General features: G+C 39.2%; 1 protein-coding gene across 5 annotated transcripts in view; it reads left to right on the plus strand.

Annotated features, from left to right (window-relative positions):
• Positions 1-20,147, plus strand: part of DIAPH2 (diaphanous related formin 2) — a 164,022-nt gene that overhangs the window by 61,433 nt on the left and 82,442 nt on the right. For all 5 annotated transcript variants that reach the window (XM_056491013.1, XM_056491012.1, XM_056491014.1 and 2 more), the window contains 3 exons: positions 4,987-5,226; positions 9,590-9,719; positions 19,677-19,800. In XM_056491013.1, coding sequence (XP_056346988.1) covers positions 4,987-5,226; positions 9,590-9,719; positions 19,677-19,800 — 494 coding nt within the window. The remainder of the gene's footprint in view (positions 1-4,986; positions 5,227-9,589; positions 9,720-19,676; positions 19,801-20,147) is intronic.

The following is a 20,147-nucleotide window of genomic DNA, read 5'->3' on the forward strand; positions in this document are numbered from 1 at the left end:
GGGACTTGGGTGTTTTTCTGGAAGGAATTCCAGTAGAGCATTAAAAGCAACAGGCACTCCTGTGCCAGACCAAATCTTTTGTCTGCCTGTCTTGCATATTTATGAAACAGTTCTGAGCCTCTGCCTTCCAGCAGATAAATTTCCAAGAGTCCATGGAAGACCCAGATACTCCATGGCATTGACAGCTCTGATTGATTTGTTTCAAAACCTGTGAACAGCTGCAAGAGTTAATATGCCCATATCCATATTTTATATGGCTGTATGCATACACATAGAAAAATCTGTATTTGTACAGACTCAGAGCAGCAAACTGGCTGAGGAGAGAGTGAGCTGATACCAGAGCTGTGGCTGTGTCCTGCTCCTGGCATTCAGTTCCTGGTGTGCTCAGTTCCCTGGGGTAAATCCCAGAATTGTTCCATCCCTGGTGGGTGAGGGTGGCACCTGAGCCCTGAGTTCTGTGCCAGCCCTTGCAAATCAGCTCTGCTCCTGCTCTTCCAAAGTCCTGAGAAGTCTTTAGGCAAATGAGCTCCTGTTTCCACTTGCCTTCCTCAGCTCAGAGATTAGAGTGATGATGAGAGGCTCTGGAACGTGCTCAGGGTTTATCCCCAGCTCCACAGGAGCACGTTGTCTCTTGCTGGATTTCTGAGGCATTATGTACATTAAAATGCATTAAAACAGAACTAGAGGCCTCTTAAAAGACTTTTTTTACTAAAAAGCTCTGATTTGAGCATAATTTGGCTTCAGAAGTGCCTTTTGAGTGCCTTTTTTTTTTAACATTATTTTTTGGTTGGGGAAGTAACAGAATATGATTTGTCCTAATGAGATTTTCGGAGAGGATTTAGAAAATGAAAGATATCAGTGGCTTCTTTGGAAAAACTTTAGCCTATTGATTTCCCTTTTTTAATTTAAATGGCATAAAGTTCCAAAAATCATTTCTTTCCAAACAAAGATGAGGAATTTTGGTAGAAGTGGGATACATTAGTTAGCCTTACTGTAAGAAGTTGCCATTTATTGATCAGTAACAGTCTAAAAATCTCTATAAATGCATATTTGCTACTTTCTTGAAAGCAATAATATAAAACTTATCTATGGATATGGATATTATGTGTGTATATAGAGGTATTGTGATATATATATATATATTAAATTATATTTTGTAATAAAATAACAATTAAAATATAATTATTATCAATATATTGTATTTAATAATATTTATAATAATATTAAAATCTATTTTATTATAGTGTTATATATTATTTTATATCACCTATTTCTGGATGTATTCATCCCTACCTAGATGTTGTCAGACAAAGTTAATTCCTTGGGTTCAGTGCAGGGAGAATGTCTGGAGTGTGTTGGAGGGAAATGCACAGGGGAAGCAGGCAAGGTGGAGGGATTAGGACAAAGGAAGTCTCTGATGTTTGGGAATTCTGTTGGGAATGGCTGAAAATGAGCAAAGGAATTGGGAAAATGGAGCACAGTGCCCTTGGTTTGAGGGGCTCTGGAGATTTCTCCATTTTGCTGCTGGAAATTCTGTGGTGCTCCACCCTGATCTGTCTGACTTGGACACTCCTGCACTGCTCCTCCCTGTGCCACCTTCCCTTTCACACCCATCTCCCTGCCTGGCCCTGCTGCTGTTTCTGGTGCTGCTCCCCCTCTCTGGGGCTCTGCTGTCCCAGGGCTGTGCCTTGCCTTTCCCTTTGGTTACTGAAATCCAGAAAAGTTCCTGATTCCACAGTCCCAGCCTGGCCATGGTCACTGTCCCTGGGATTTGTGTTTCTGAGGAAACACTGACTAGAGAAAGCTGAGAGAGTTTCCAAGTGTCTAATGCAACATTAATTAGCAAAAACTGCTTAATCAAACATCTCCAAATGGTTCTGTTTGCCTCATGAAGGAACCACATTTCCTGAAGCTTGTTTGCTTATTCAGCTTTACCATCTGCTTTAATAAAAACCAGAACTTTTATTTCTAGAGGCCTCTGACTGCATTGCTGGTGCTAAAATGCTGAGTTTGTTTCTCATTGTGATATCGTTGAACTATCCATTAAAGTGGAAGAAATGCAGCTGAACTTGACTAAAGTTCTTTTTTTCAATGTGTCAAATTAATTTTGGAGTTTCTCAATAATAATCTTCACCTTGACTTTAGGAGTAGCAGACAGACTAAATACTATTTAAAGTGTGTCCCCTTATTTTTATGTAAATTTAGGTGTGTTAATTATTAAGATATGCTAATTGAATAATCACTTGGCCCATCAAATTTAATAAAGGTTGGAGTAAGTTGCTTAAAATTTGTGTAGAAAAAACATTCTTAGTAAATGATTAACTTACTTGAAGGGACCGATTAACTTAATATTCAGCTGATATGTAAATGAAAATTAGAACTGCATTTTCATTTAGATGAAATGTTAAAATCAATTATATATTCTAATTAGTTATTGGAACTTTTTGAAGTTATATCCTGGGATCAAAAAAGGCAACACAACTTCCTATAAAGGAAAATTTGCATTGATGGTGAAGTAGAGGAAGAAAAATAGGTGAACTGGATCAGTGTAAGTTGAACCCAGCTAGGCAGGATGTTATCTGGATTCTACTTGTAAACCTGGTGTTCAAGAGTTCATTTTTTAATACTATAGGGACAACTGCAACTTCAGTAAAAATTGCATTTCCACTTCAGTGCCAGTTGAAGATTTTTAGTATTACAAAAGCAAAATTTGACTGAGGAGTTGTAGTGAACTTGCATGTTGTGTCCCTTCTCTCCCTGTCTCCCCAGGTCATGGCAGACAGAGTGGGGAGAACTGTACAAGTTTATTGCACCTCCATTGGTTTAGAGTCATTCAGTCTTTTAAATTGAATTTATTGGCTGCTTGTTTGGCCTCATTGTAATTTCCTGAACTGCTGCAGAATTAATCTTCCTAGAAGGTTTCCAGGGAAAAAAAGGCAACTTTAATATAACATAGGTAAGAGGCTAAGTTGTCCTAGTAAGTTGACAAATTTTTATTAGAGCAATGTCAGCTTTTTCTTAGGAAGTGAGGCAAATTTAATTGTGTTTTTTGCCTTTCTCCAATAGCCTTTGATCCTCATTTTAATATAGGGCTTGAGAATTGAATGATGATAATAAAGCATAAAGAACTGAATAAAGAACTTGATTAGGTGGAGAGTTCGGACAAGACCTTTATGAGAGCCCTGAAGGGGAAATGATGCCATGGAGCCCAGCACTGACAGTCAGCTGGAGGAGAAATTTCCATTTTCTTGCCTCTTTCACTGTTTGCAGTAGAAGTCAGTGCTTGCTGCTCCCTGCACCTGTTTGAATGTTTTATTTTGTATACCCTTGACACTAATTTTGTTTAGAGCCATAAAGAATTTGAGGTTTCTAAGTGAATGTAGGCTTTGCTCCTTACCTAATTCTATGAGATTCCTTAAAATTCAATATGTGATTATTCTTTCTCTGCCACTGAACACGTGGAGTTAGAAACACAAGGGGAAACCAGGGCAGGAGGAACTAAAATTGCATTTGTAGCCATCTTCTACTGATACCTAAAGGGCATTATGTGTGTAAAAATGTTCTGGGTTTTAAGGAAACAACCCACATGAAACAGCTCTTAGGAAATTATCAGAACAGTTTTAAAATATTATGTAGGTCAGGGAATGCAATTAAAATTTAATGCTGGGTTGGTGGTCAGAAGCTAATAAATGATCAGTGTTCTGTGGCACTCACAGTATTGAAAGAAAAAAGGACATTTCTCTGCAGTTCAAGGATTGTCCTTCAGAAATGTTTATGTCACAGTCTCCTGTGGGCCTGTACATGTTTTGTTGCACTCTGGTTTTGGGATCTAAAGCTTTCAACAACTTTTTTCTGTGCCATTTTGAGTAAAAACAGCAATTGGAGATTGTTCTACAAAAGTTAAAGCAAATTATGTGATTAATTTTAATTTCCATCTACTGCAGATTAGTGTAAGTAGATCCTTTCAAGGCAGATGTTTTCAGTATGATATTTCTGAAATACAGAATGATTAGAAGAATAATGTTTCAAGACTTTCAATGATTTTGGCTTATAGAGGCTCAGAGAGAAATTTGTGACAATGGAGATTTATAAAAAAAGATCACTAGTTCTGCTGAAATGCTTCTTTTTTGATCCTTTCCTCTTCCTTGTTCCAGCCTGATCATGGGAATTGTTTGAGACCATCTGGAGTGCCTTCATGTTTATGTTCATTTCAGAATGAATTCATTATTATTATTCAGGCCACTCAAGTCCTTCCTGTGAAAGTTATTGCTGCTGCTTCTGGTAGCTGTTGGGAGATAACACCAGCAGAAAAATTCTGGTTCCTTCAAGGACTATGGTCAAATTTTGGCCAACAGAGACAGGAGCACATTAAAATGTTCCTGTTTTGATAGACAAGATCTGTGATTTGTCACATAGCAAAGCTTTTCTGGCTAAGTGCTTCAGGAACAGCACTGATGGTGAATACACTGGGGAAGAAATCTTTTTTATTCTGCTAAGAAAAATGAGATAGATGTGGAACATAATCATTCTTGCAATTAAATTAGAAATTTCAAGTGGTTTTAAAATGCTCAGTACATCTTTTTTTCCTTAATTTAAATTTCTCTTGTGAATTACGGTGTGCTAAGTGGGAGGAAATAACTCTGATCACTTGTGCAAGATACAAAAGACACGGCCATATTTTGTTACCTAGCCTAGTCAATTTGGTCTTGGGGATTTAAGTTAATGAATCAGCATTGTAGATTATTTTCAGTGCTGTGTCATTTGCTGTGTTACAATGTCAGGATTTATAACCTCCCATCTTTTTATCAGGGCAGGAATTAGTCCTGTGCTCCCTTCTGCCAGGTGTGTGTGACACAAAGGTGGGATCTGGGATTCCTGGGAGTGCAGGAGAGGCAGGGACAGCCTGCAGGAGCTGTGGGGCTGTCAGCCCAAGCTTTCCTCACAGGTCACCCTTTGGTTTTTGGCCTTTGCTGTGTGCTGCTGCAGATGAGCTCGGTGAAGATGCTGCGGGCGCGGCTCAACGGGATCCTGTTCCGCCTGATGTTCGAGGAGCACGTCAACAACATCAGGCCTGACATCATGGCAGTGACCTTGGCCTGTGAGGAGCTCAAGAAGAGCGAGAGCTTCAGCAAGCTGCTGGAGCTGGTGCTGTTCCTGGGCAACTACATGAACTCGGGCTCCAGGAACGCTCAGTCCCTTGGCTTCAACATCAGCTTTCTGTGCAAGGTGAGCTGGGACACAGCAGAGGTGCCCAAGGCAGGAGAGGTGCTCAAGGCAGGCAGCAGCAGAGGGATTTCCTGACTGGGGTGGTGATGGGCAGGGGAGTGAGCCAGCATTCCCCTGGGTCATTGGAAGGGGTCTTTATTTCGTGCTCCTAAGGAAGGTATTTCAGCTTTCAAGCTTCTCTAAGTGTAATTTGGGAGCCTTTATTTTGCATTTTGTTATTATAATTCCTTATTTACACCAGTGTCTTTCCATTTAGTGGACTTCCTGCTCATGATAAGCGAGTTTTATTATTTTTTTTTAATCAGTTGTCAGCAAGGTAGATGGCTGTGTACACATCTCCATGTGCAGAGCACTTGCACTTCATGATGAGGAATCCTAACATGATGAATTCACTTTTCAATAAGGCCAGAGTTTTGTATTGACTTTTTTTTTTTTTGCTTGTTTCTTGAACAATCTTAAAATTAATTGTCTGTTTACTAGATGCAGTACTTACATTATACAGTCTGAAAAAAAAAAAAGAAGAAAAAAGGCAAGTATTGATCTGGGATAAATGTTTGGTTTTGGAAAATAAATGTTTTTACAACAGAGCTGGTCATTTCATACACAGAGATCTGGTTTTGTTACAACTTTTAATAAAACATGATAAAGAAAATAAAAGAAAGCACAACTCCAGTCTGGACTGAGCTAGAAGGCTAATGACTGAATAGTAATTACAAATGCTTAAAAACAGATTATCTCTCTGGATGTTATATTGCAGTGTATGATGTTATTGAAGATAGAAATGATTTGTAAACAACCTTTGGCAGAAGGCAGAGAACTTAATTTTGTTCAAATGAGAGACATCAGCATCAGAATTCCTGGGGTGTATCAAGACTGGCAAGTGAGAGCAGCTCTTGCTGTGCCTGCAGCAGAGCATCTTCATTGCTGGGCATGGAATGCTCTGTAAAAGTAGAAATATGGCAGGAAACGTGCTCGGGCTGCTCTGGTAATTCCCTAAAGGGGAAATTTGCTGTGCTTGTTGAATGTGTCCAAAGCATCCAGCTGCATCTGGAACCCCCAGTGCAGCAGGAGCCCCTCTGGAGCTCCAACATTCTGCTTGGTGGGAGTGACCTGAAAGGAAGGAGGTTTGTTTTTGGGATGTGCAGATCCAGCTGCTGGGCCTGTGGTGTGAAGTAAAGTGAGGACCAGCAGCTCAGTTTCCATAAAGCTTTTGCAGCATTCTGGCTGGATCAATGTGTGTTTATCTGTTAAGTGCTGCTATGTTACTTTTTGTTCATAGTGCAAATAGAACAAGACAAGCTGTTTATCCAGTCTGAGTATTACTGATGAGGGGACATTTATTGTCCAGCAGCCCTTGTTCTGGGAAGGGGGGACACATTTCTAGGGTAGGAGAAGGTCTATAATCTCATAAAAATCAATAGGGAGCCTTTTTATAGCTATAATAAAGTGTCACTCCAGTGATGGCTCACACATGAATTTTTCCTTGCATTGGATGTCACATTTAACTCTCCCACCTGGAAGCTGCATCCAGAAGCAGCTGGGAGGAGCCAGCCCCATCCTGGCACTGGGTTCTGGTGTCACTGGCATGGGTTAAATGCTTCACTCTCATGAAGGGAGAGTTTTGTTCTGGTGGTGTTTTTCTGGCTCACAGAATGTAATATCTTACTTGTGCCTCCCTTGATTTGAGTCCTGCTGTGCTGTGCTCTGTGTACCTTGGCCTTTAATCCTTTCCCAAGCAATGGATCTGGTGGGATTGACCCTCAAATTGATGCTTCAGCATTCAGCTGCAGCTCCTTTCTGCAGCCCATGCTGACCTACCAATTTATTTCATTTTTTTTTAAACTGAATGTGTTATTCCCAAATTCTGTCTCTTGGGCAAAGAAAGGCCATAGACTCAAAACCTGTATTTTAAAATTTGAACACCACAGTGTTAAAAATTTATCCTGAATCATAGAATGATAGAATATCCTGAGTTGGAGGAGACCCAGGAGGTTCATCAAAGTCCGGCTCCTGGTCTTGTAAGCACAACTTAATAGGCTCTTTTAGCTTTTCATCCACTTGGCTGGAGTGTGTAGAGCAGCAGAAATCAGGCTGAGCCATTAGGTTTTTTACAAGCCAGGGAATGTTATATCTGTTGGGCAAAATTACTGCAAGTAAAAAGCTGAATATAAAAAGTATTGCATTTATATGCAAAAAAAAAAAAAAATAATGGGTGGGTTATTGTAATGAGTGTATATTGAGTATGAGTACAGGGTGTGAATACAGACACAACCATGCTGTCACCTGGCCAGTTCCTACCTTTCATTTCTGTTTTTATATTTAAATAACATGTGCTAAACTGCACTCAAACAGCACCTATCTCATTTTTCATTATGAGAGTAGGCTTAGGACTTGATTTTTGAAGTACAGATATTGATTCTAAATATTAAGCAGACTTATCTGTAACCATTGTGTTAAAAATAAAGATGAATATAGCAGAGAATTGTTTTGGATTGGGCCAAAGAAATGAATTTCAAATGTTTGTTCAAGATATCAATAAATGTTTACAAGGTGCTAATACTGACTCTTGTTATGATGTTGCTCTTGGTGGCAAAACATGTTCCTGTTGTAATTTGAAAGCAAAATAATTTTGTCCATTTAGGAAAAAAAGTGCTTTATCCACTTGATGATGTCAGAGAGATCAAAGACTGCAAATCCCACTACTGTTGTTCACAGACAAATTGAAATGCAATTTCTTTTTTCCATGCAGATGTTTAGCCAGTAAATCTACAATTTTTTTTCAAGTCAGGAGAACTTATGTGTGTGTAACACATTAAAGCCCTTTGACTGTGTGCCATTACTGAGCATTGTTTAGGCTTTAATCACTGAATTGGTATGAATTAAATTGCTTTCTTAATTGCCTAAATACCTTATATTTTTAAAAGCTTGTTTTTCCACTGCACTCATTTATTCCTAACAGGGTAATCCTTAAAGCTGAAAGGCCTCTATTAAATTGAACATCGATGGCAAGCCTGTCATGAGGATTATAGAATTAGAACTTCAAGTGATTTAGAGAATGAGAAAACAAATAGGAGATTTTGCACAGGCATTTATGTATTCTTCTTAAACAAATCCTTTATTTCATTTGTTGTGTATGTTGTAGCTTACTTCTGTGTAAGAGCTGTGCTAGATGAGTCAAATGCTGTTAAAACAATTCTTTCCAGATGTATTACTAATTCTGTGTCAAGTGGAGTGTGCTCCTCTCAAACTCTTACATGCACCTACTCTGTCTGTTGCCTTTGTGAACAGGAGGAAATCTGCCTCTGCTAAATCTCCCATCAGCTCACACATTCCTTCTTCACATCTGCACAAAAATGGGCAAACTCAGAAATGTCTTAGATTTGTTTTTCTCTCATTCCTTAAATGCATGATGTTCCTTTGTCTAGACCTGTGCACTCTGCCATGGGATTTAGCCATAAGGTTTTTGGAAACATGGCACTGGTCCTATATTCTAACAATTAGTTCAGATTTTTATTTTTATTTTTTAACTACAAAACCTCATTTCAGCAGTTCATGCACTCAGGTCAATGGACAACAGAGTCTTATCACTTCCAAGAATACTGATTTTTTTTTCAAGCTGCTGAAAAGTGGCTCTGCAGTTGAAAGAACAGCAGAAATACACATTTACCTGTTACTGCCCATTGTGAACAGTTTTCCTGCAGATTCTCATAAATACAACTGCATGCATTAAATTTCCTTTAGCTACAGTCAGGATTACCTTTGCTTTTTTTTGTCATTCTGTATTCCAGTAAGGCAGGGGGCATTTATTTTGTGACTCTATAAACTGGTCTCCAAGTCTTTAGCCTAAAGCAGCATGGTTCAGATTTTGTTCCAAGAAAAAATTGTGGATTTACAGCAAGGAGTTACTTTAATTTGACTGGTCAAAATGCAAATTCTGACTGTTAGCATGATGTCCAGCTATGCAGCATTTCAGTAATTTTTTTTTTTAAGAGATTGGGCATTTATGGCATTGAAGGAATGTTCTAAATTTGGTTCTGTTTAATCTCTGTTCACAGCTATTTTTTATCTGGGGGATTCTGAACTGGCAATGCTGAAATGTCCAGAATCTTGACTGTCTTCAGGTCTTGTTCCCATTAAAATTAATCATTCTTTCTTAAAATACATCATAGGGTAGATTCCTTTTGTAGTTCTAAATTATGAAGAATTCCAGGAATTTCATTTTTAAAGAATCTATTTATTTGCAGGGAAGCCACATAGTTGAATGATGAGTTGAAGTCTGCAATATTCACTTTATTGAAATGAAATTATTGAAATTTTAAGAATTTTTTTTTTTTCATTGTTTTCTCCTGTGTTCACTTTTTAGATTCGAGATACGAAATCATCAGATCAGAAAACCACCCTGTTGCATTTTCTGGCAGAAATCTGTGAGGAGAATTACAGAGACATCTTGAAATTCCCAGATGAGTTGCAGCATGTTGAGAGTGCAAGCAAAGGTAAGCAAACAGCCAAAGCACCTAAAGGTCCCAGTTGTTTGCTGTGGCATTAAATGCTTCCAGCATTTCCTTTGGCACTGCAGGATTATGTAACTGTAAGCATTGTAATCCATGTGGATTGTGCCTTTCTGGTATTTATTGAGCTGAGAAATCAGGAGGGAAAACAGTAATGGGCAACTCCTCTTCTTCTGTGTGGTGAAGATAGAATTGGTTTGAGTGAGGTGCTGGAAGAGCACAGCCCAGGAGCTGTGAGCAGTGCAGTGATGGTGCTGAGTGTCCAGCAGAGCTCTGAGTGAGCTCTGGGTGTCCAGGAGCCTCCACACACACAGAGATCCTCCTGTCCCACCTGAGAGAATAGCAAACACACTCTGGAAAATCCCAGGCTGCAGATGAGTGGACACAGTTTAATTGTGCTGCCCAGGCAATCATTAATACTCATTTGTGGTCACTCAGCAGTCCAGGCTGGGGGTGTGCTGGCTTAGTTCATCTGCTGCACACATTTTCATGTGACACAGCCTGGCACACACACACTTGGCACACTCATTCTAAGGCAAAAGCAGGTGGTGGATGAAGATAACACAAACTTTTAATTTGCCCATTTCATCAGAAGATAAATACCTGGGTGAGCACAAGAATATGAAGGAGAATAGAGGTGAGAAGTAGTTGGATACACATTTCCACCAGCTTGTCCAGGTTTTCTCCTGGGAATTTTTGTCTCCTTTTTGCAGTGCTATCAGTCAGTGTCTCTCTTGAGTGCAGTGATTAGCTGTTAGACAGATTCTTCATTAATTAGGCCATCATTTGCTTTCAGTTTGTGTTCTTCTGTCTTACACTGTCTGCTGAGAGCAGAGCTCTTCTTTCCCTGAGGACCTGGGGAATAGTTCATCCATCAACCCAACTTTGCCATTGTTTCACCTCAGATTTCACGCTTTGTGTCTGTCTCCATCATACTTTTGGTTTTTGGCTGTTTCTCACACTTTGCATGGACCTTTCCATGGTTTTTCCCTGCCTGTGTTTTATTTGTGTTGCTGAAATTGTCCCTGCCTCACTTTGCTGCAGGATGGTTCTCTGCCCTGAGTGCCTGTGGACAAAAGGGGTGAGCTGGGATTTTTGGGGTGTCTGTGCAGGGCCAGGAGCTGGGCTCAGTGATCCTTGGCAGTCCTTTCCAGCTCAGGACACTCTGATTCTCTGGGCCAGCTTATTAATTAACTTATTTATGCAAGTAGCAATTTGGCATCTTATCTAAATTCCAAAAGTGTTTTCTGCTACTTGATAATTCTTTTCTCAAGGTGACTTTTAATCTTTTTCTTCCTTTCTTTGTAAAGTCTTCTGGTTTACCAGGCAGTTTTGATGATCTTTTATGAATTTTCTTCTGTGGCTGACACTTGACCTTGCAGCTTTGAGATTTTTATAGTTTGATTCAAAGCCTCTGATGTTCTGTAAGTTGACTTCAGGAATTAAACTGAGAGTAAAGTTTAGTTAAGCTGCAGCATCCTAAACAGAGAAAGCATATTAATGGGAGCAAAACCTCTAATAAATCTGATGCTTAGAATACATATGAAAAAGATTTTATTGCAGTTAAATTTGCTTCATGCAGTTAAATTTGTTTCATTCTGTGAGATAAAAGCTGCATTTCCTATAAACATCCCTGACTTCTAGCAGAGCATAAATTACTGTTCATTTTTAATGACCAAAACTTCCCTTTCAGCCCTTCTTTGCTTTCTGGAGCAAGGCAGATTTTTGGCAGAAGAAATGGGATTTGTGCAAGTTGCTGCAAGTGTTCCCCATGGTTCTGGTGGGGGTTTGTTAATTGTAATGTTCATCTGCTCTCTCTGGTGCTGCTTCTGTGTAGGAAGTTGAAGTGCTTTGCCTGGAGGAGATTTGCACTTCCTATTTATTGATTGCTGCTTTATAAACCAGTGGTTTTGGGGATGGAGAGCTTGGTTTGTTTCTCCTGTGGGAACCCTCTTTTGGATATGAGGATGCTGGCATCAGTTATTCCTAAAATAAGAATAAATCTACCAGCAAATATTATCAGTGCATGGATTTTAAACAAGGAACTCTGAGCTAGGCAGGTGAGTGTCATTACCTGAGAGGGATGCTGGTGCATTTAGTGGGGAGGTTTGGACTCTGCATAACCTTCCAAATGCTACACTTGACATCTGCAACTTCTTGTCAATCTTGGCTGCATATCCTCAGTTCCATGTAAAGAAAAAAAAATCCTGTTCAGCTTAATTTTCAGCATCTGAAAAACCACTATTTTTTTTTTTTTTTTAAACAAAGAACAGATAAAGCATAAAACTGGATTTTAATATGAAAAGGTCAATGGGATTAGATGAACTGCCCATGCATGTACCAAAATCTTCAATAATCTGATATTAGGTATAATAAAATAGTTGATCTTTTTAAAGATGGAAGATCAACCTGCAGGTTTATGAAAAGTAAAAATAAATTAGGAGACAGTTTTATTCTGGAAAATACAAGCAAAGGTCAAAGGGATTAACCATCAGGGGATCATTGGAAAAGCATTTCTTCTTCCTGGAAGCAGACTGAGAAAGGAAAACCAATCAGAACTCACAAGGTTGTGACAAAGTGCATGGGTTGATGGCAGTGATTTCCTTTTCCCCCCTTTTTCCTCATGTCCCTTGGAACCAGGCCCAGCCCTGTTCCTTCTCTTTTTACCCCACTTGCTGTTTTTCATGGTTTTTGCTCTTTACCACTTTATAACCTCAGCTTTTTATTAAATACCTGGAGAATTCCCATCCCATTTTGGGCTTCAGTCAAATTTCCAAACAAAAACAAGAGGTACCTTACAAGTCAGATATTTCCAGACAGCCATGTGGTTAAAGGTATAGTTTGGAATCACTCAGAAAATAAATGTATTTTTAAAGTTGAAGCTCTCCTGAGTGTCAAGCCTCTCACAAATCATAAAACTGAAATGGGTAACACACAAAATTAAGATGATTAAAATAAGTTAGCCATGTATTTTATAACAGCAACTTAATTTTAGATATTAAGAGCAGCAGTTTTACATCCCAGTTCATGATTTAAACATTGTGCCTGTAAATAATAAAACATAAAAATAAACCATAGCTGTGTTTTTATCTGTTGAATATCACATCCCTGATGTAGCAGTTACCTGCTTGCTCTGCCAGCAGTGGCAGTCCCTGGGCTCTGCAGTCACAGCAAATTGGGATATATAGAATAGAAATATCTGTGGTTTTTAATCTCATTCAGTAATAATGAGAGCTTTTTGAGCATTTAACACACTGAATTCTTTGCCTGATATAAAGGTGTGCCACTTCACAGTTCTTTTAAAGTGTTGTTTAAAGTAAAATCAAGTGAAAGGTGCCTTGTGGGGGTGAGTTAGGTCTGTGCAGTGGACTGAGAAATGCCAATAATGCCAGCACAGCTTTGTCACTCATGTGGACTTGGGAATTTATTTCATTAATTTGCAAGCACATGGTTCTGATGGCTGAGGCATCTCTGCAGAAAGGCCATTAGCCATCAGAAACACTGGGGAATGCAAATATGTGTGTACTTTTTATTACAAATACTGTAATAAAATATTAATTTTGAGATTTTATACAGGTACTTCACTGTGATTTAATGGCATCATTTTAGAATGGGGGAAATATTTTAAAACATCCTGTGCCACTGTCACTTTGAAGTAGAGCAATTTAAAGCAAGCTCATAAGCTGCAGCCATTTTTCTGTCAAACAAAAGTTTTATAGTTCATTGCAGCAGAAAAAACCTGTGTTTTAGCAAAGAGATCTGCAGCATTCCCACCTTGCACAGTTGAAACTGCTGAAACAGATTTCCCCAGTCTGGCCCATGAGTGGTGGGAGGCAGAAACCTCCCAGGCACTTCTTGTGCTCTGGTTCCAAGCTGCAGTTTCTCTGAGACATCCTTTTGGAGCCTCTCTGAGGTTCTGGATTGCCTTAAACCCTGCAGCATTGCTTAGTGAATTCCCCCAGTCTGTGATGGCTTTGAGGGTTTTTTTAGTTGCTGTCTGTGTGTAATAAATGCTGTACAGAATTGGTTGTTCTGCATTCTGGAGCTGCATTTTGAAGTTAGAATTTGGAATCTCCATTCCATTAAACAGCTTTCTGTATGGCTTGCATTTTAAGGCTCTGTTCCTCTCCCTGAAGTGTAAGTATCAAGGGCAAAATGAAAGAACAGTCCAAATGACTCTCATGGGCTGTTGCTTATTAAAGAAATTAAAGCATTTAAGAATTTCTGGCTGTAGTTAAACCAATTCAGAAGTGAGGATTGCTTTAAATGTCTTAAGTTGTGTAATCCATTTAGAATTCCTTAATACAAGCCCCTAGAGAGAGGCAAAAGCCACAGAATGGCACTTTGTTCTTTCTGTTCTGTCTGTGGTGGGATTTGCACTTGGATGGCTGGGAAGGAAGGTGGTGGCACCCCTGCTTCAGCTGGGTGAGGTTACCCAGCATCTCTGTGAGTTTTTACACCAGCACAGTTTCTGTGACAGCAGCTTTGCTCCTTCTCTGTGCAGTCCTCACTTTGTGTTTGTCTCCTCTGCCTCCTTGGCAATTTGTCTTACACCCCTGCCAGCAGTTCTGCTTCAGCCTGCTCATTTAATACTGACTGATTTTGTAATTATAAGCTCTCTCTTAAAAATAAACTCAACTTCTGAGATCTTGAGAGACATTTGTAATTAAATCAACTTCAAACAGGGCGAGTGTCTGGAGTGCTGGGGAGGTGAAAGCCCCATTGCCAGGAGAGCTCTGCTGATTGCAGAGCTGCTCTCACCCTGCAGCTCCAATGCTCCAGTTGTTTTTCTAAAACTGGCACATCTGTTTTCTAAAAGATTTGCAGTTGTAATGTGGAAAGCCAGTTCAATTCAAAGCTGACATTCCCTGCTGTTGTTTGCTGTTTGGTCAGTGATGTACCTGTGGAAGGTTGGGGAGAGGCTGTTCCTGGCAAAGCACACAGAGAGTGCCTGAGACTGAATCTCTCATTGAATCCAAACCAGGAGCTGCTTGGCCTTGTTGCAAAGGGCTTTTCCATGGGTCACCTCTATATATCTGTTCACCTGAAAAGGTGGAGCACAGCTCTGTCCTGCCTTCTTCCCCTTCCACTGCAGGGCTGTGAGCAGGCAGAGAGGCAGAGGCTGTGCTGGACAAGGAAATCTCAGTGTGCAAATCAAAAGTGCAAATGCACATCCATGAGTGAAATTTGTCTGCTAAAAATTCTGCTTTGAAGCTTCCTCAAAATAAATTCCAGTATATTGTAATAGGATATAAACAGAATATTGCCATTTGGCCAGAACTGCTCTCACTCCTGAACTTGGAAAAGTGCAGGGAAGATTCTGTCAGGGAAGAAGTGTGTTCTGCATGGTGGATTGGTTGTTAAGCACCAGGACTTTGTGCCAGAAAGCTTTCCCAGTTTTTGGAAAAGCAGATTGGTGACTCCTCTAGCTGGGTGACATCGGAGCTGTTCTTCCCCTTTGACCCTGAGGTGTTTAAACCTTTATTGTCTTAACAAGTAGAAACTTGTTTGGTATGAATTGAGTAATCAATGCTTGTAATTCCTGCAGATTGTGTCCTTGCTCACCCATTTCCCTCCAAACTGCCTTTCATTCCTTTGAGAAAAACTTTCCATCTGCCTTTGGGCTATAAGAAATAAATAGTCATTAGTATGCTTACAATGTAGTTATGGTGCAAATACTGTCTAGACTTAAAAATCCATGAGTTCATTTGCTTCCTACAGACTTGCTTTTGCTTACTGAAGTAATTTATGTTGTTGGCTTTCACTTCAGAGCCTTTTCCAGCTGTGGACATGTCCATCCCAGTTCTGCAGCATGATCAGAGCCCATTTAAATTTCTCATGCAAGAGGCACTGCACCTAATCAAAATGTATCATTTCACCCCTTGTTGTGGGGAGCACTCTCAGTCTGCTGCAATCTTATTTTAGAAGGGATTAGTCTGACCTTTGGTACTATTGCTGTATTAATGTAAATACAAAATGCTTAGCTTGACTACAGGGACCAGCTAGTGCTTGCCATCAACATGAGATTAACTGCTTGGAGCATTTTGCTGGGACTAAACTGCTCCACCAGACACTCACTAAGCCTTCCTTAGCGTGCAGACTGTGCCACTGCTTCCTCCAAAATAAGTGGATGAGATTGGTTTCAGGCTTGTTTTCAGAGGAGCAATTAGTGTAAGGGAAATAATAACTGAAGGAAATTATTACCTTCCACGTCAGAATAATATTGTGCCATCTCTTCAGTGGCTGTGACTGTCTGCTATAATTAAATAATAATATACAGAATAATCTTTTAATCAGTCCAAGATTTAATGGTGCATGATTAAGTGAGCTGCATTTAGTGTTTGTGCAGAGACAATGTGGATGGATCTAAGTGCTTGTATTGGTCTGGCACTGACAGGAAAAATCTGGAGAATGAATTATTACACTTCACTTTACCTTGTTCATGTTATCTCTAGATGTTACAGTGATTCTGTAGTGAGGTGGAACACAAGTTTAACTTCTGCTGTTGGCTTCTTTCTTTGTCTCATAAATCCTTTTATCACACCAGGGTTTGAGGTACACACATTCAAGGTGCTGCAGGTGCTCCCTGGCAGCCTCTAGGGCTGAGCTAAGGCCAGATTGACACAACTTGGCACAGACTGAGAAATTCTGCTTCCTTTTTCCTTCTCTTTGGCCTTGAGGGTTGGTCCATCTATAGGTTTGGGGGTTTCTGGTTTTTTAGACAGGGTGTTTGGGGAGAGCACTGCGGTTCCTCCAGCTGTTTCTCCCACCACATGCACTTGTTTGTGGACTTAAAAAAATAAAAAATCCATCCCAGCCTCTTGTTTTTTACATCCTTCTGAACCTGTTGTCCAAGAATCTACATCATTCTTTTCTGGACTCATTTATACTCTGTCTTCATTATTCCCTGTGTCAGAAAATTTAACTGACTCTTGAATTCTCAAACTTTCCCCATTTCTGGAACCCTTTCCACTGTGGATGGGAGTGTTCACTGTCCTGTAAAGCTCTGGGGGTGGGTGAGGTGGGTTCTTCACTGCTGCTGATTTGTTTTAATTTGGAAATGTGGCAAACCTTTTATCTTTGCTAATGCAAAGAGATAAATGGCCAGCCATCCTTCAGGTTGCTTCCCTTTTGGGGTCTGCTCATCCTCAAGTGTCTGGGGCTTTTTTTCTGGTGGCTGTGATGCTGGGGTTTGTTTCTTCATACTTTCCTCATTTTCTGTACTTGCCTCGTGCTCCTATCTTGACATCAGTTATTTCTGGATTGGATTTGGTTGGTTGTTCTCTCTTGCTGCAACATTAAGTGGAATAATATTGGAATGGCTGCTCCAGAGAGGCTTTGTCACTAAGAGCCCTTGGCACTGAAGGCCAAATGCTGCTTTCCATTCCATTTTTGAGAGCAGCTCTATTAAATGCCTGATTTTCCTGTGGAGTGATGGGCAAATGGAAGGTGAACAAGGCTGTGTCTTTGAGGAGGGCAGGGGACAGGCTGTTCAGGGTGTGCAGCTGGAAATGGTTTCAAGGAAATGGCTTTGTGCTGCAAGTGGAATTTATGCTTTCATAAATTAAAACCTTGCAGGAGCCTGAAGAAATTTACATGAATTTCCCTGAAAGTAGAAGGTATTCATGTTGATTCCTTTGCACATTACTGAAGTAGTAAATCTCTAATAAAAGGGTTTATGGGAGGAAATGCAGATATTTTATTATAGTCTATATATATATGTTCCCTGTTCTGTCATCTTTTGAAATTTGTCTTGCAGAACAACAACTTCATAAATTATCTGAACAGAAACTTGTACATTTGCCTGGGCTAGGGGGAAGAAGAAGTGAGCAGAATTGCCTCTTCTACAGCATTTTTTTTGTTAATTGAGTGTGAATATAGAAGTTAATTATGGGAAGCACAGATTTAGGGTGCAGCCTTCTTGCTTGGACAGAGTTCCTCCCTGCTTGCAATTATATTCCTGTCTGGGGCTTTCTGAACTCAGTTACTGAAAACACTTTCCATCCATCTTAATCACAAAAGTTAAGAGTTGTTTGTCATTGCTTGCTGTATTTCTGTGCACTTTGAATTCCAGACAAAAAGTAACTTTTGCTACATGGTCATGCATTTAAATATTTTCACATTGCTACAAACAGTAAAACTTTGTAATGTTGCTTATTTAAGTACCAGCTGATATTCTTTTAGGAATAGAATAACCATTTGTATCCTCCTCATTTATTTTTCAGTTCCATCATTTTCCTTCAGTGCTGTTTGTCCCCCTCTCCAACTCCATAAAAATATCACAGTAACTCAAGGTTTTCAGTTCAAGCAAAATATGTGCTTTGATCATAATATCAAATGATTAAAGTAATGCAACCATAACCTAAAAGCTTTGATAATTTGTGATATAGAGAGTGTTTTAGTGCTTGATTTCAAGGTTAACTCTCAAATGTGAATTTAAAAGCTACAAGGATTCTGTGGTCAATATAGATTCCCACCCCAGCTGAACTAAGCTTAAAAAACTTCCACTATAATTCTAGGATTACATGATTAGTAGTTCCTTTGGTACCCAGTATAAAATGGATAAAATTGAAAATAAAATCAAGATAATGGCTGCTATAAAGACAGCTCTATTGGTGCCTTATGTATTTGAGCAGGCTGGTGAAATCAGTGTTATGGCTGATGTGAGTTGTTACTTAGAAAGAATAGAAAATTGACTTTCTTCTGGGAACAGCTTCCTTATTTACCAGATTTTTATTTCCTGTGTGATGGTTGTCAGACCATCATGACTCAATTTCCTTCTACTCCTTAATCTCATGTAGTCACAACATCTCCTTTTTTTAATAGCAAGAAAATAGAAAAATAAATGGTTCTTTAGAAAGTCCTTAGTGGAACTTTTGGGCAAACTGCTTTCCAGCAAGAGAGAATAAAAACTCCTTTAAAAATAAAAAATTTAAAAAAAGGAGTCATTTGCTTTTCTTGGCTGCACTGGAGGAAGGGGGTCTTGGGATTCTCTGCTTTTCCTTGAAATCACTGATTTGTGAACTGTGCAAGAGGAGACAAAGAGTGGGAGAGAGGAGAGGCATAAATGCACCTCATGCCAAAAAAGTCAATATTTGGAGTTCAGATTGTTTTAATTCCTAATTTTCTGCAGAGGCTCTGTCACTTTTCATCCAGCTCTGGAATTTCTTTGTGATGTGGGATTGCTTCACCTTCACAACAGTGCTGTCATTTTTTGCTCACAGGTTGTGTGAATTAGGGGCAGTTTAATCCAAATTAGCACCTCAGTGCTGTTCATTAGAATAACTTGTCACACAGCAAGCAGGAGTTCTTTACAGTCCCCTCTTTTTTTTTTATTTTTTTAATTAGTGTTCTGTACTCTTGAGTCTTTTACTTCCTTTTGATTATGAGCAGCTTTTATTCCTCAGACCTACCTTTGCTATTAACACAGCTCTGGGCCCCAGAGCTGATTTGTGTAATTTCAATATAAGAAAAATATTTAATTTTTTTCCCCCATGTCTATTCTTTAAATCAGTCCTGTAACAGAAATGTGCATTAATAAGATCATTCATTTAACCAAGTACACGCATTAAGAAGATGAAATCTCTTTGAACTCTAGTTAGTTTTTAATCTTTGAATTAGATTTAAAAGAATATTAGAAATAATAATATTAGAAATATTGGAAATTTTACCATAAATTTAAATAGAAATGGAATAATTTGAACTAATGGTAGAATTAAGTGGTGACATTTCAATGTTAAATATGATGATCTGGTATATTACAGTAGATATTTTCACTTTATTTTTATGAAGGGAAGGATTTTTATGAGCAGTAATTCAGAAAAATATGAGTCTACTTAATGGGATCATTCTCTTTCAGGCTATTTATACTGACATTGTTTTTTCCCCTTTCTGGAATCTGGAAGCTTTATTATAAACTCTTTTTTTTGTTTTTTCTCTTAGTTTCAGCCCAGACTCTGAAGAGCAACCTTGACTCCATGAACCAGCAGATCCAGCGGCTGGAGAGGGACATTGAGAATTTCCCCAAAACCCAGGATGAGCACGACAAGTTTGTAGAGAAGATGAGCATATCCTTTTGGCACTGCTGCTCTGAGCATTCTCATCCTCTGCTTAAGTGTTGGCAGCACTTGAAAACAGGTTTTGAGTCTCTTTTCATGGATTTCTGCTAAAGCAGAGAAAAAGCATCAGTGGGTGTGGTGAATGTGAGCAGAGAATGAAAGCAGCAATAATCAGATTTTCTAGGGGACACCCAGACAGATTTCCTGAAGTAGTTACAGTCAGCAGCCATAAACTCAGCATGGCTTTTTAGTTTGTTTTTTTTTCTGAAGCAATTATTGAATCAATTTTAGAAAAATACCAGCAGTGAAATGGATATATTTATTATTTTAACTCCAGATGTGGTGTTTTTAGAAG

Source organism: Oenanthe melanoleuca, chromosome 4A (genome assembly GCF_029582105.1).
Source record: "Oenanthe melanoleuca isolate GR-GAL-2019-014 chromosome 4A, OMel1.0, whole genome shotgun sequence".
Lineage (NCBI taxonomy): Eukaryota > Metazoa > Chordata > Aves > Passeriformes > Muscicapidae > Oenanthe > Oenanthe melanoleuca.